General features: G+C 40.5%; 1 protein-coding gene across 1 annotated transcript in view; it reads right to left on the bottom strand.

Annotated features, from left to right (window-relative positions):
- gabrb2b (gamma-aminobutyric acid type A receptor subunit beta2b) overlaps window positions 1–17,726 on the bottom strand; it is a 76,468-nt gene that overhangs the window by 57,538 nt on the left and 1,204 nt on the right. Inside the window, exon 3 of the mRNA XM_023429360.2 lies at window positions 17,149–17,216. Coding sequence (XP_023285128.1) covers window positions 17,149–17,216 — 68 coding nt within the window. The remainder of the gene's footprint in view (window positions 1–17,148; window positions 17,217–17,726) is intronic.

The raw sequence follows: 17,726 nt of genomic DNA, 5'->3' as shown, positions 1-17,726 counted from the left end.
GGGGGGGGGTAAATGAAAGGCATTGGAAGGCTCAGTGGAGCAGTGATGCAAATTGCTTTTATTCTCACAGCTCTTCACTCCCAGTCTCTGATTTCAGCACCAGCAATGACCTTCCTCTACTCTTTCCCCTCTCGTCCTCTTTTATCCCTCTCCTCATCTGCCCCATCCATTCCTTTTTTCCCTCTCTTTCATGTGTTATTTTTTCTCCCCATTTACCTTCATTTCTTTACAGAAATCTCCCTCCATCTGTTTCTCCCTATAGCTTCCCCTCTCTCTCCTACATCCCCCCTCCTCATCTACACATCTGATTCTCAGAGGAGCTCCTGTTGCATCTATTTGCATGCAGTAGGGGTAAAAAAAAAAAAAAAAAAAAGGGATACGAGAACACATTGCAGGAGAGTGTGAATGGCTTAGATCATTACCACTAAACAGCACACAGCCAAGGGAGCTGTATAGAGAACATGACAGGTGTTGGATCTGAGGTGCTACATTGGTTCTGAAGGGCCCTGCAAAAGAATCTGATTTTAATATCTCTTCCCCAGAGCTCACTGATGTAAATTCTTTTCCAAGAATGGCATATTTTGCATTCAGGTCAACCAAATTATTGATTGGCAAAAATGGACCACATATTTTATTTATTCATTGACAAAACGTGTGATTGCGATGTGATTTTGATCTTGAATAATATTCTCTTTTTGGGGTGGGGGGGTTGTAAACCTGAAAGAGGTATATGTTGCTTTAAATTATTTCTATAGTGCAGTGACCTTGAAGTGTAGGACTGAATCCGAAAGCAGCCAGCCTCTGAATCCTCCTCTGCCTCCATCCTCTTTGTCTATCTCACTCTCTCCTTCCCCTCCTCTCCTTCAAATACCTTTAGTGGGGAGGAAATGTGATCCCCCCACCACTCAGCCATATGTCCATACCGCACTCTATCATCCACCTACTTCAGTTCTTCCCAAAAACGCCCTCCAACAACAAGTGGCTTTCAATTTCCTTTCTCACATGGTCCTCATGCCGTCAGCAACAGGGTGGCATAGGGTACAGCATTTCCAAAGATGGCCTAATAATAAACATGCTGATCCCCACAGAGCTGAGTGACATACTGTATATTCCCCAGTCTCTGGAGATATATGTGCAGCGAGTCCTCGGGATTCAGCTCTGTATCTGGAACAGCTTGTGCACTGCGTGTAGTAAATCTGCAACAGGAAAGCATACGGGGGCTGCTGCAGGGGCATCATTTGCCCCATTTGCTCCAGAATAAATAATGTTACTATTCTTTAACACAACAGTCAGACTGTAAGCTGAAACGGTAGTATCTAAACTGATTTAAGAAGAAAAAAATCAACAACGCAAATACTATGACAGGGGCAGTAGCCATTTTGAAATAGTGTCATTACATTCTCTGTCCACCAGAGAGCACTTACAAGGTTATTTTTAGAAAATAAAATGAATATTTATTGTTATATTGTTCCTGTTTTTGTTTTTTTATCTCATATTTTGTTTTCATAGAGGCCTCAAAATTTTTGTATCACTCTAGCTATTATTAAATAATTTATAGATTATCCAACAATCATCGATTATTCAATCATATGAAAAGAATTACAATATACTTTTACACGGGCATATGTAGATGCCTATGTGTGCTTTTAAGATAATTTGCAAAAATTGCTGGTCAGCCAGACAGTGAGTGAGTGTGTGTGTGTGTGTGTGTGTGTGTGTGTGTGTGTGTGTGTGTGTGTGTGTGTGTGTGTGTCTGTGTGTGCATTTTTGTGTGTTATTAAGGTCTCGGGGCATTACTCTGACCAAAGCTCTTAGACTCAGTGCACTTTTTGTATTTTACTCCCTCAAGAGCATTTCTTTAGTTTATGGCATGTTGGAAACTAGATGACAGATTTCAATAAAGCCCAGACTCTTGTTTGTTTACTTGTACTTTGTCTAACCTCACTTTCCATCACAGTGCTCCTCTCTCTCTATTTCCAAGTGTCCCCTCTCTCTCTCTCTCTCTCTCTCTCTCTCTCCCTCTCTCTCTCTGTATATATATATCCCCTTTTCCCTCCATACTCTTTCATCATTTACTCTGGCCTGGACATAGCTTTCAAGAGAGCTCGCTGCTGAAGGTGAATCAAATTTAGAGGAACCTTTCTCTCTCTGTCTCTCGCTCTCTCTCTCCCTCTCTCCCTCAGTGCTCTCCCGAAGCAGAGGTTCACAGCTTTGCCAGTTGGCAGTCATGCAGCTTAACTGCCTACATACAATTTATTAGAGTCGATTGGAGCATCTGCAGGCCCTTTTGTGTCCCTGGAGAGGAGTAGAGTGGAGTGGCAATTCAGAGAGGGGGTTGGTGGTGAAGGGTGTGTGGGTGTGTGTGGGGGGGTATGATGTGGAAGGGAAGAGAGGGCAGAGCAGGACGCAGATTATTGGGGCGCTTTTGAATCCCACTGGAAGACTGGGGGAAGTTGATGGAGGTTTCAATCTCAGCTGTCATTCACACGAGATGGAAGGTTAGCTGGCCAAAGAGAAGGCGGGGGGGGGGAGTTGTCTATGCGCATGCCATTTGTCCCACTTACTGCTTCTCCACCACAAAGAGATTGTGTGCGCGTGCGTGTGTGCGCGCGTATTAGTGTATTACTCTTTTATGACAAACTTGCCTAAATCCTTCTTCCTGGTGCCTGCTAAAGTTATGGGCAGCTGTCCTTTGACTATAGCCCACATACACAACACATATACCAATACACTGATCCACTGGTGGAGTCCCACGCCTCATGCATTATGGAGGTCTGGGGAACTGAGGGACAAAGCTGATTGCTATTCAAACAGAGTACCAAGAAGCACACGCCACATCTACACATTGTCAATAGTGAGATAATGCAATATACGGACATCTGTGGATCGATGGCACATATACAGCCCGAGTGAGTACAGAAAACTGGATATCAATGCGTATCTGGACCACAAATCCAGTTTTAGCAAGTGTTGTCCGTGTGTCTCTAGGTGTATGGCTTTTTTCTTTGTCCATGTACATAGTGTTGCGAGTTCAGATTTGATCGGCCTGTATACAGTATCTCCTTGAGCAAGGACACCCTTGAAGAAGCAATATCTCCTCACAGTTGGACTGACCTACAAGAGACACAGGGGTGCTTTTGGAAGGTGTCAGAGTGTGTGTGCGTGTGTGTGTTTGTGTGGCAATGAAATACACAAGGATAACAACAGAAACGAGTTATTGTGGAAAGTAATTCAGTCCATCTTCACAATACCACTTACAAAAAAAAAACACAAAAATAGTATTGATGGGTGTGACATAAAGTGGCTAGCTCGCTGTAAAGCCGTTGTTCAGTACAAACAAAGCAGTGTTTTTCTTCTTCTTCTCGTTTTTTAACTGCAGGAAAAAGATGTCTTAAAAACATTCAATGCAATGGTTTTCATTCAAGCTGGCTTGAATGAAAACCGCTGAAATCTCTAAATTTTTTGCAACTGCACTCATAGAAAAGGAGATAAATGTACGTTCAGAGGTGCAAGTGTGATACAATCACTGCTGGAAATGGTCAAAAACTTTCAAGGGAAAAACTGTTCTGAAAGTTGTACTATTTTATATAGAAGAAATTGTCCTAATGAAAAAAAAAGCTGACAGTGTGGTCAGTGGAATATCAGTGAAAATGGAATTGTATTCGCCTCCACTCTGTTGCAGGTGTGGCACATGTCTCATGCACAGCTTGCACTTTGACCAGAAGGTGTACATACAACATGTATAAAACATGTCAATGATATTTTCATATTTTTGTCCTACTTCGAGGACTAAGCCACTCTAATTGTTTTTTTATGCTCAAACTTAACATGTTCAACCAAAATGTGGTGTCTTACATGCAAAAACAAGCAATAATAACTTGATGTGAGCATGAAGAAGCCCTAATACCCGTAGTACTCCAAAATGAAAGTGCATCTCATACTAACCCCAGCATACATTGCGGTCAGCACTAATCTCCAAATTTATTTGTTTTCCCAGTGAGTTGTTCCTCTCCTCAACTCAACCTAACTGACCTCTTTAACTGGTGAGAGAGATCAAGATTATAGACTTGTTTTTCATGTCACTGCCATTGGCAAAAACTAATAATAATAATCATAAAAAAAAATTAAAAAAAATCTACAATCCCACTTTTGCTTACAGTATTTTCACTTTTGGAAATAAAATCTATCAATAAAACACGACAAAAAGTTTTTTTGTAATCCTTTCTTAAACTTTGATATTGATCAAACAAAGAGCAGTCTGGGTACATATTGAGCAGAAAACATTACTTACACTGCATTGTTCTGTATGTGAACATAAAATATATACGTTTCCATAGAGGGGGAAAGGGTGATAAAACATAACTGTATCCTCCTGTGTCTTCCTGGCAAGCTCTCCCACTACCTACCAAACGATAAAACACTTAGCATTGCAACACCACAGACAAATAGAACACACTTAGGAAATGCTAAGTGCATCAGTGTACGGAATACGACCACATACGCAAATGCAAAAGGATTGGACACCCGTTTCTTACATGCGATCGTCACGCACGGGCGATGCGCGTGCAAGAGGGGAGAAAGTTTAGTCACCAGAAGGAAAGCGTTTCAAAACGTGTTTCAAAACCTCTCATCCAGGTTTTCTTTTCGATTTATCTTTTCCTTGAATACACTCCCACAGCTGACAATTATAATCCTGAATAATTTAAAAAAGCAGGAAACTCTTTCAGGCTTTGTCTTTAGCAGAAGTGCTGATGTAAAACTCAACATAATAGCACAACATACAATAGCAGCGCTTGTTCTCAGCTTCGTTTTCCCAACCGTGTCACTTCCTGGAATCAAAGAGAAAGGGGAAGAAAGGAAGAAAGGAAGCTCCTAAGACCCTGAGCAACAAGTCTGAAAAGACAATAATATGTTGGGGTTTTTCTGATTTTGCACTGTAAAAAAATGGGCATTTCAACTTAAAATCAAAATGTAACCTGCAAAATGAACACTTGAAATGCAGTTCTATAAAATAAAAGTCAAAATGCATACAACTGAAGAAACCAAAGTGATGTCTAAAGTATCACACAAAGCCAAGAGCAACTGCTGCATTACCCCTCTCAACAATATCCCATTATCGGCTCTCGGTGTCATGTTCAGCTGCTGTGAAAACCAATCCACACCCATCGTCTCTTCTGTTTGGCCATTATCAAGTTCTTGCATTTTGACAAGCTGTGATATAGTAGAATCTAGCCCTATGCTCCATTGACAGCTGGCAGTATGAGTTTCCACGTGCTGTGAAATCTGTGTGTTAGTGCAAGACGTATGACGACAAACCACAGTGACCCACAAGAGCAATTATATGGCTGTGATGGCAAAACAGAGCAGCAGAGCTATGTCAGAAAATGGATTCATCTTGTGAGAAACATGCACCATTTCTCCTTGTTTTAGCCATTTATCCACAAACGCATTATCAAACCCTCCCAAAGTGCAGCTTTTTGAAAATGGTCTCCAGATGTCAGTGACAAATGTTCATGCCGTTGTCGGCTACATGTGTATGAAACAGTGATTTGATTTAGACTCTCTATACAGGAGCTGAGAGGTTATTATTAGCCTGTATGAACAGGCAGCATTGATCATAAATCACTTTATTAAATCACTGTTTAATACATATACAGTTGTCTGACAATGGAAACAGAAAGATATGTCACTGTGTTGTGTAATCAGCTACACTGAAACACAAAAATCACAGTGACAGTCGAAGACAATTGAACGTAGAAGCTGAGACCAAGTGGAGCAACTCCACCGGCCATGTTTGTTAACACGATAATTCACTAGTCTTTACTAGATTAGGGATGTAACCATCAAGGCATATTTTGACACTTAATATCAACTATATTTTCATCTGGGAATCTTTCCATTGCAACCTCCACATAAATCATTCAATATTGCTATTCTGACCTGCTGGACCACAACCAGTTACACAGCTTTTATTTAGACTCAGTTCTGACTCATTTATTCTCTTTTTGGAGTAAATCCCAAAACAGAACTGGAAAGCAGATATGTTTGTGAAATAAACAGAAAAGAAACAGACCTATATATGCATACGTACACAGATAAGTAGCTCTGTGTCAAAACCCTGTGCTAGACCATGGGGTTGAGGCATACACAAGCCTGCATGCACACTCACACACTTAACACACTCTCACACACACACACACACACACACACACACACACACACATCATTTTGACCTCTGTTAGGTCGTCGTGGGTGGATGAGCCGAAATGAAGCAATCTCACTCTACTCACTTTATGGGATATCATACTGAGTGTGTCAGTCTGAACATGTTACCTTGATTAACAGTCTAAAAATAGGTCTCACACAGTGATGAGTGTTATCCCCTCTACACAACACTCAGCAGAGATGCTTACACACTCAAGGCTGGAATGCTTGAAGGTTTTACATGTGTTGGAAATAATATTTAGCAGTTTATGAAAAAGTCATCTTTGTAGGTAAAACTCATCAATAATATTGCTCCCTATCCACCTCCACTCACTTGAATGGAAAAGTTGTCTCAGACTTTTAGCCCCCCCCCCCCCCCCCCCCCCCCCGACTGAAAACTACTCAAGCCAACACTTGTCAAAGCCAAATAGTTCTTAGTGAACATTTAAAACTGATTAACACAGTGGAGTTAGTGTGTTAAATGATTAGTTTTAAATGATTAATATGGTCTGAAATTACAACTCTTTGTTGCCTCTCTGTATGTGTTATAACTTACATTTACTTTGCAGATAAAAATCATTTGGTTAAGTTCAGTTGAAATGTTTGCAGTCACTGTATCTAAGATCTTCAAAGGAGCTTTCTGTAGGTTTGGCTATTGCTACAAAGCAGCATCGTATTTTTGAGCTGTTTCCTGAAGTTGGCTTAGGCTAGATTTTGTATCATCGCTCCTAATATGTCTACGTAGATGGTGTATCTGTGGTGACTCTACGAATAAACATATAGCCTATGTATGTATATATGAAGATCGTAAGTCATCCAAATCATAAGATATAATAAGATGTGCAGAAGTGTGTCTCTAACTGTTTGCACCAGAATAACTAAACCAAAACTTTAAGCAAGTGAATGTGAGTGGTAACACAAAAACAAATAGAGCAGTGGGGCAAGTGAACTGAGAGATGCCTCCTGAAATGGCGGCCCAGCCGATTAACCCACTTCGATTTGTAACTCTGTCTAATCCCCCCTGCAGCAGGGCCCCAGCCTTGTGTCATTACTGAACAGGCAGAGAGAGGGCCTATGCAAGAGTGAAGGAGAGACCAGAGACACAGAGGGAGCAAGTATAACAGAGGTAGAGTAACACCAGCTTGACAGAGGACAGGTGTGGAAATTATTGCCCTGCAATGAGCGAATGGCACAGAGGCAATATGCCGTCAATTCCCCGGACTCTGCCCGCCGACTAGAAAACAAGATGCTGCTGTTTAAGAGTTAGACCTACAGCTGCAGGGAAAGGGCTGCTGTCTGATGGCTAAACATCCACCCCATCATTCACTGTCACAGGCAACAGTGAATAAGATGCCTAACTAGTGAGCTTGTTTAACCTGGGGGAATTGATTACACGCCTTCCTTCCCCTGACATTTGGAGCTGTGTTACTAATTGTACAATAGGCAGTGTCTGTAACATTAATAATGATCTAAGCAGGACATCTTTGGTGCTTTATGACAGTGTGTGCGCATGTGTGTGTGTGTGTGTGTGTGTGTGTATGTCCTGTGATGAGTGTGTGTGTGTGTGTGTGTGTGTGTGTGTGTGTGTATGTCCTGTGATGAGTGTGTTAGCAGGGAATCTTTACCACGCTCACCATCTTAGTTTGGTACATGCAAACATTTGCTAATTAGCATTAAAAATTAGACTGATGGGAATGTCATTAATTCAGCACTACTTAATCATTTACCAAAGTACTGAACTAAGTGAAATTTTGACCTGATAATGGAGGTAGATGACAAGTGAGACGATCAATATAATTGTTACAATTATGTTGTGGGGAGAATTAATATCTGTACCATATTTCATGGTCATTCATCCTACAGTTGGCATTAGTAGAAAACTCAGGGGATAACCAAGTCACAGAATAAGTAATAATTTTGACCTGTTGGTAGCACTAGATTTAAAAAAAAAAAAAAAAAGTCAGAGGATCATAAATAAATACATTTAGGGAGATAGATAAAGAGGTGGAGCAGCAAAACAAATTATGAGCATATCCTGAGAAATATAAATCAAATGCAGCAATACTGCCCACTGTGCTGGAACATGGAAGAAAAGTACATTTAAAGATTACATTTAAATTCATGAAAACAAAAAGCCAAAAAGTTTGGTCAACTGAAGAAACGTGGTGTGGAAAACAATAGATAAGATATAAAGACAAGCCTGCAGTGACAACCGAAATAATGGTGGTCTAACGGTTTCAGACATCTTTGCACACACAGCTTGTGAGATTTTGACTGCACGGAAACTTGTGGTAATCTTGTCATGGCGACAGCTGCTCCATCTACCTCTCCTCCCTCCTCTGCTTCTAGCTCCTCTCGCTATTCCCTGTCTTCTGAATACTAACCTCTTTCAGATGTGCCACTCCCCGCCTGCCCCTCAGCTGTTGCTCTTGAGTTTTCCACAGTAATCCAATCCAGTCACCCGCTCACACACTTGCACCTCATGTGCAATGATCTCTAATATACTGTACATATATATATATATATATAGAGAGAGAGAGGATCACTCACAGTTTGCTCAGCTTCTCTTTGTTGTGTTATTGCGTTATTTTTTATAGCCTTCATTCTGCTCCCTGTCTCTACCTGTTTACATGGCCATCTGCCTGCATTTTGATTGACTGCCTATCACCCTCGGTAATTTGGATTTGTTTGCCATATCTTATTGACTTTGTTTCCAACTGTTAGCATCCCTATTGACTAAGTAAGTACTTCTCCGATTCCAAATCGCAATCAAGTGTTAGAATTCTGCAAGTATCTCTGTGTGAGATACTTTCTGAACTGCAAGAGTGTGAATGCCAACTAACTGGTATTTGTGGGCTGAGAATTATTATTTGAGAGAAATATACCAATGTTTGTAATTTATTTTTAAAGGATAGCGCCAGTGTCGTTCTGTGTTTTTGTTAACACATGCAAGCAAAAGACTAAAGCGAAACACTATGCCCTCACCCTAACTTGTCTGTGCCACTGAACCTGTACATACAACATCTTCAATGAAGATGTATCTGTTTTTGAAAGAAAAGGGCTCAGTAATATCCTAAAACTGCCAGGCACAGTTATCCAGTAGCAAATGTAATATGTTAAATAGTGCATTTGTTTGGAACTATTTTCAGTCATGGATTAATACAAATTTAGAGCAGTAGTGGAGTGTTACAGCAGCATGACCGAGTATATGGAATCTGTTCCTACAGTATATGTTATACCTCATAATATTAACAGGCAGCTCTCAGTCCTTCACAAATAGTCTTGCCTAGTGTTACTTTGATGGCAGTGCTTTACAAAATGTGTGTGACTCACAGGCTGAAACATCATGCTCGTTCATTCTTACTACTTTGCATCATTCTCATACGTTCCCATTTTTAAATGTTGAACTCACAGCCAAGTCGGTGGGAAATTGTGCTGCAAAGTACACACAACAGAATGCCAAGTCTCATGGCTGTGCCCACGCCAAGAGCGATGACTGTTGATACCTGAACTTATCACGGCTGAGACAGGTGCTCACACTGATCTAATGTGTAATGTACAGCTCCCTTCATATGAGGGAATGATGCCTCTGATGTTGCGTTTACATGCATTTATCCGAGTTTCCTTTTTCTTGTTTATCTTCCTATGAAGAGGATTATAAAAACACTTCATCTTGCTTCTTGCTCCTTATTCTATCGCCATGATCGCCATCATCATCATCCCACCAACACAATCACCACCTTCCTCATCATTCACATTAGGCTAATTGGTTCTGCTAATGAGCAAACACCTACTCATATGTTATGTATTGTCACTGGTGACATAAAAATCCTTTTTTCAGTATACAAACAACCCACTTAATGTCTGTTCTTTTACTGCATTTAAGTGGCACAGGAGTTTAATCTAAATGGATTACTAAAACTCTATAGGGAGGCATGTGTATCTAAACCTACTAGCATGAATAATGCAAGTCAGAGCATAGGTTGTTTTAGTGCTCTTCTCACACAACTCATCCACTCCCTCCAGCATCCCTTGTGACTTTCCTCTGCATGAGCTTGTTGTATTTTTCTATATTTATGTGTAATATATACAACTTTTGTGTATGTTATATATTTTTCTCTTTTTTTTTTTTTTTAGCTGAATCTGTTGATATGCGTAGCAGGATGCTGCCATCTCTTCGGGTGGGAAAGAAGAACCCAGGTGGAAAAGATATGGCTTAATGAAAGGGTTATAAAAAATGAAACAGAGTGGGTTGAAAATATTTTGCCACCTAAGGGGTGTGACATATCAAAGCATAATAAATAAAGGACTAAAAAGACTAAGTCTAACACACACACAAAAAAATGTTCCCTGCAAATACTAATGGCGTGAGTGAATGGAATCCACCATCCTCTAGATATTTGGTGTCAGACCTCATATTTGTTCTACTGACCTCCAGGTCAACTGGAGTTGGAGATACTGCATTGAAAATATCTGTGCATTGAACAGTGAAAAGCTGAAGTAAGTGAATTACATTGGGAGCATCTACAACAGAGAAAGTAATTCAGGTTACTACCCTAAGCTACCGAGTATAGCGCAGGACATTTGTGGTAGAAACGCCATACAATGAGGGAAGCCCTCTGTTGTCTTTAATTCATATGTCACTGCATCAAAAGAAGACACCATGGGAGACTGCAATGCATGGATCTGGACATGGGGTTACTGAAATGTGAAACAGATCACACAATCAAAAAAACGTCTACATATTGTGTCTTTATGTAGGCTGCTTGCAGCTATACTAATCAACATTTTTATATTTGCAATCGCTCAAATGACTATATAAATGTGAAAGTGGCTGCTCATGATGATGAACCCACGATAAAGAATTATCGCCCAACTCTATTTTCCCACCGCTAGACAGATCATTTTGGCATCTTTCAGCTCAACGTTTTGGGTTTATGGCCCACCCATACTCTTTGGTTCAGTCCCAACACTCCCAACTACCCTCCTTCCAGCAGCTTTCAAAGAAAAAGCTGGGATAAACCCACTAGATACCAAACTGCAAGCGGACAAAGTTAGTGCCAACCTGCTCAACATAGTGAGGCATTTAACCGCTTAGTTATCAGGAGATGATGAATACCTAACCAGGGCTAAAAGAAGAGTGAATATTGGACATATTTATTCATGAGGCCAGAAACACCACTCAAAAATTAATCCTACTGTTGCCTTGTGTCTGCTGGGTGTGTAGTTATGCAACACATTGACTATACCAACTTCTTCAGGCGATAATATGTCAAGGTTTTGTTTTCACATTATTGCTCTTCTACTCACAACCAGGCCAGAAAACAAAATCAGATACTACTTTAAGTTTAATGGTTTTGTCAACTAAGAAAAAGTTATCAGTATTCATGCTTGTGCTGCATGGATGATTAATTCAGTTTCTGCATGGCACATTTAGATGACTTAAATTACTTGCACTCAGTCTCTTCCTTTGAGATTGTGAGATTGTTCTTGTGTAACTCTTGATTGAGTCATTTCTACTGTTTTATATTCTAGTGGCATCAGAGCAGAACAGTAAGTACTGTAACTGGGAGAGTTGTCACTTCATTTTAACAAATAATAGGACAGATTTTAAGGACAGTTTTATCCTTAATGCCTAAACTGTCCACTGTTTTCTTCGACCTGTACTTTAACTTTTCATGTGCAGTTACTAACCATGCAGTTATTTGAATGCACTACACCATAAGTCAACTGGTAACCTTATTTCAAATCCTATTCAAGCCAATTTCTAATGAAATTGTCTTGGAACAGGAGGCCTGAGATGAGTCTACGATGTCTCTTAAGTCAGACTGATGTATCATCTATTCCTGAGCAGTGGAAATAAATCAATACTGTTATCGTTAGAGGCTGGCTTTCTTCATACATTATACTCCGCCTGAACTCTCTCCATTACAGCACCAACTCAAATCCTCGCTGCACCCTGGTTGAGTTTGTCTCTGCTCTGTCCATTACGTAATTTGAACAGCTACTTTCCTGGAGGCTATGTTAACATACCAGTTCATGAGAAACCATGACAGAGGACTAGGAGGGGATTAGGATTTGTGAATGTGAATGTACATGAGAGACAGAGAGAGCGTGTACATCCTCACTAGATATCCTAAATGCACAAGTATGTCCACATCTGCCCTATATGCTAGCCGGCTTAATATAGACTGTGAGCAAGGAGGGGACACTTTCACTTCAAGAGTCACTCCAAAGGACTTTCAGTAACTAAAACTTTAAATAGAGTAGTTCTGAGATGTGTAATTACACTTTACAGCCAACTCAATGTCATTCATGTAATTAACCATTGGGACATTTCTGAAAAAAACAACATTCTCGTGTTCTTTTCTGTTTGTAGCTTTTTTTTGTGCTGCACAATATCCAAACCAACCAACTCCAGCTCTTGGGTCCATGTTACATTAATATCTTAAACTGTTCTTGTCTACTAAATACTTTATCACCCAGTATTACGTCTGGGGACTGAGGTCAATCCCCTTTTGCTCATTAGCTTGTTATGAGTTTTAAATATAGAGTGAGGATCATTTTAATATGACAGTTCATTTTACAATAGGATTAAAAAAAATAAAAAATTGGAGTGTCTTCATAGATTCACACATTCACACACTTAAAATGACGTTTTTTTTTTTTGTTTTTTTTTTAACTGACTACATTTCTTTTCTTGTATACCTCTCTACAATTGGCATCTTTTTCAGTCTGTGAATCTTCACACATTGCCTCTCTACACTCTCATTAGTTACCATGCAACCATCATGGAGCAGGAGTCTGGAGATAATTTGAGTACTGACAAAGACTACAATGATCAACCCATGTGAATAATTTTGGTGAAAACCCGGCTAGACAAAAGTGTGTGCGCAGTGACAAATGAGACTAGAGAACAGTGTCACTGTTCAAGAAAGTAAAATTAAGTTGCATTCATTATCTTCAAATATCATTTATGTCATTCATCTATTGGTGACTATCATTAATATTAATGAGATGATTAAGGTGATGTTTTCCTCATCATTGCCAATATAAACTGGACATCAAATGTCATGAAAATGTATTTAAATTATATATCAACTTTTTTTCACGTTGATTAATTGGTTGATGTAAACTGTCAATTTGCAGCTCTGCCCACATCAGCAATAGAATATTGAAGGCAGCTGTTAAATAGATTTACGAACAACTACAGATGCAGACTTAATATAATTTTAAAGCTCTCAGGTCCGGATGAGGTATTATGCAATACCACATACACATAAAGTAAGTGCTTCCACAACGTTTTTCCCGCTTTTATCATCATATGGCAGGCAATAATCTCTTGCCTTTCAGCCAACATCCATTATGATGTATCACATCTGTATAATGTATAGTAGTTTTTAGTGCAGTCTTGATGCATTTACAGCAGACATCCCATCAGGTATAACTTCTGCTGAGAAGGTTGAAATAACTGGGTACTAAAATCGGGGGCACTGAATTTCACAGTCCCTCTCCAACAATCAATAAGCTCCTCTTGACCTTTATGTGCATCAATAATGGTATTTCTGCCTTTTGGATGATGATAAGAACTTTAGTTCATCCTCAGACAGGAGTATTTCTTCCCCTGTGAAAACTGTTGGCTTAAGATTGAAGTGCTCAGGAGCTCAACTCAAAGCAAATATTGAGACTTAAACAGTGGTGGAGAAAGTGAACAAAAGAAAACGACTGGGAGAAAAGAAAAAGAACGCCTCTACATGCCCACATATTTTCCATTCTCCCTTTGACCAGTGCATGGATTAAAGCTCGCCAAGCTACTTGCCATGGGTTGAATGTCTAACATGACATTGGTATTCAGTGTGTGTGTCCCTCTCTGTATGTCCACCTCTGAGTCATGCACAATGAACCCTCAGCAGCACTAGGTACATGACCTACCCTCCAACACCAGCACCACTGTTGGCTCGCCACGTGGTAACTTGTTAATGTCAGAGCTCTCTCCTATCTCTCTGTGTCTTTCTATCACCTACACAGAGGTGAAAAATTTGACCCCTAGGTCTTACACAATCATATCCTATCCCTTTTCACCCTCAAAGGGACTTTGGCTCCAACACCCTGGAACAAGTGACCTTTCATGGGAATGTAATGAACACCAGCCACAGCTTCCTCCATTCCATGTCTGGCTCCAGGCCTAAGTGGCATGTAATGTAGTTTTCTACATGTTATATGACTCAGGAAAGCCACCTATTGGTGAACAGTTTAAACCATCGAACAGCTGAACAGTCATTACTTACTAACTCGTTCTAGAGGCTAGTCTTTAACTATGGAAAGTAGGATGGAGGTTTGGGGGTAAGGCCACGCAACATGCCTGAATCCCCGCTGTGCCTTTTTGGACATCAGAACTGCTTACGTGACCAATGCCGGGGAGGACTTCATGTCCTCTGGGCCACTCATGCTTGAAGGCTTGCATACTTAGTTTGGTGACTCATCTAAAGTGAGCTAGAGGCTTGTTTTGTTTCTAAATGGGTTTCTGCTCTGTGACATTAGTAGCAAAGTGACAAAACAGATGGTTTAAGACAAACCTGTTTGCAGTTCCTTGTTTTAATGGCCCCTCTGGAAAAAAAAACCAAACATGTATACTATGTTTTCACCCGTTCACGTGTCTGCTTTTTAATGTGAGGCCTTATACAGGGAGCAGTAGTGAGGGATAGAAGAAGGATATATTTTTAATACAGACCAAAGCATGGCCGTCCCGCTCTGCCCTAATGGCTAATAGGGTGCTGTTGGATACATTCCTCAGTGACATCTCTCCATTATCCTCAACCCTGTGCCTTATCTGTTCTCTAAAGAAAAGTACACAGGGTGGCTCTATCCTCGCACCAAAATAAGTGGCAGACAGAGAGCCAGATGGGGGAGAGGAAATGGAAGAAAGGAAAGTGCTTCTACCCCAGCTGCTATCCTGAAAAGTGGTTACATTTATAGGAAGGGGAGCAGATCAAAGATGCTGAAACCATTACACACACATGTGGCCTCCTCTTTTCATGAGGCTCAAATGGGTCAGGTGGTAATGACTCCCCTTTCACATTAGAGGGTGTTTAGTGGGCCAAATCTGACAAAGGAATGGGATGATCAAAGACGCTGCGCGGCACTGGTTTTGTGTGTTCGGATGAAGAATGGGATTATTTATTTTTTTGGCCATGTGTGTGTGAATATAAATCCCAACCATGATGTACTTATGGGGGATATACTTAACTTCTTTCTTTTTTTTTCTGAAAGTTGTATCCCAAAGGAGGTGATAGCGGTGGAGAAAATAGTAAACAAAGCACAACAAACTTTGGAGTGTCCTGCTGGCTTAGTTGTTGGAGACATCCTACTACTACTGTATGTCATATGCTTGCAATCCCATTGCTTAAACTTGGGCCCTCTTGTATTTTTCTCCGTGCTATCTAAAAATGCCCCAGATATCAACATTTATTTGTTGCTTAGCTCAACTGTGTGGTCATTGAACAAAAGAAAAATTGCCACTTCCTTTTCGCCGGGAAAAGCTGCGTGTAGAATCGGATGAAATAGCTCTTATGCATTAGGTGATTTGGATGTACAGTAGATACAAATAACATCTTACATAATACTTGTATTTGATTCCTGGAAATACATCTCATGTACACAATTATAATATACAACTTGCAGGCAACTCACACACACACTCACACACACGCACGCACAAACACAATGTAAGGCTGCTTTCAAGTTCCTGCATTGGTTACACATGAGACAATTTGCTTTTCATTGAGGATTCAAGGCCACTGTGGAGGTTCTCTGTGGACCTGCATTGTGTCTGGGAGTGCTTGTGTGTTTGTGTGTGCGTGCGGTTGTTGTGCAGATCTTCTGTGTAAATGCATGCAAATACACATGGCATCATCATTTTTCTCATCTCTACTCATCAACATATTCTACAGGAGCAAAAAAAGATAACAACATGAGCAACAGCCTTTTGGGTGCTGCTGCCAAAAATACTCCAGTATGTAATCATTCCATGACATCACGACATAAACAACTGCACAAACAGCAGGACACATCTTTATGAAGCGCAAAGAAGGTGCCAATGAAAGAGTGCCAAATCCAACAGTACAGGTCAACCTCAGAGAGAGAAAATGTAAGACAAGAATGGGAAAAAAATGACAATGGACCTCTTGAAATCTCATGAATATTACCATAAATATCAATTACCATACCACGCTTGTCAACAGTATGGTAAATGCTCAGAGTGACCTTCCATGATGATTAAATGCACCCTTTGTGTTTCTCTGTAAACCGAGGTGCAGTTCTAACATCTCATCACTAGGAGGTGCACTTGTATGAAGCAAAACTTAATCTCCATTCCTCATAGCCACAGCTCTCAAGTTCTTCCACTGCCACTATTTTTAGTAAAGCACTCACAAACTAGCGTTGACAGCCAAATGTAAAACATTTCTTGTGAAACGACATATAAGTCAGTGTGAAATATACGCCCTAGGTTGAGACTTGGGCTAATACTATAACCACCCCCCACCCCCTGAGAGGCATTTAAACAGATGAGTAGATTTAACTTCTATTCCCTTAAATCATTGATGCTTGGCTGTGTATCTGATCAGCAAATAAAGCAGCAATCAGCTTATGAGACCAAAAAAAAAAAAGAAAAACAAAACATCTATGTCAATCAATTCCAAATCCCCAGAGAGGATTCAGTTCATACCATCATCAGCCCTCAAACAATACGACCATTGCCTTTCAGCTCTCTAGCCCACAAGTCGACGCGAGTGATTGGCATTAAGAGGGGGGTTCCCCCGATGGTTTGGGAGGGTATTTCCCCTGGTAGGTCATGCATAGCAGGGGTCATTAGTACAGAATGGAGGAAGGGAGAGGGGAAGGGGGTTCCTTTGTCATAGGTAGAGGTGATAATGGCCTACTTACCATATTGACTTCTGATACCATGTCTATGCTGGCTATGTCTATATTCATTCCCACTCCAACCGGAGCACCTGGGACAGATACAAAGAAACAAACAAAAAAAACAAAACAACGGTGATCAACAGAGATAGTACAGTAGGTGAAGCCTGTATGATTCACTTGAAACCTTTGCGAGAAACGGTTAATAACGTGTGCGTGATGGGAACACAGATTAACACTTGTGAATGTAGCTGTTGTCAGCCGGATAATAGTTTACAGTGTTCATTTCGGGTGGGATTAGATGCGCTGAGCTGCGGTGAAAAGTGCTGGTAATTCCCCCCAACCCACCCCACCCCCCCCAAAAAAAAGAAAAAAAAAAAAGTTGTTGACATTAAATCATTTGGCACAAAAAAACACACGTCCGTCGCAGTGGATACCTGAAGTGGAGCAGAGATATAAACAAGGAATAGGCATTTATTTGTATAAAAATTCCAGCAGACGTGCACTGGGAGTTGACAGCCACCTTTTTTCTTTACTATAGTGATTTTTCATTCAAATAAATGAGCTGGTGTGTTTTATCACCCCCCCCCCCCCCCCCCCCC

This window comes from Seriola lalandi, unplaced genomic scaffold, assembly GCF_002814215.2.
Source record: "Seriola lalandi dorsalis isolate HSWRI2012SDOR001 ecotype SW California unplaced genomic scaffold, Sedor1 jcf7180002054893, whole genome shotgun sequence".
Taxonomy (NCBI): Eukaryota; Metazoa; Chordata; class Actinopteri; order Carangiformes; family Carangidae; genus Seriola; species Seriola lalandi.
This window is presented reverse-complemented; position numbering and strand designations above follow the sequence as displayed.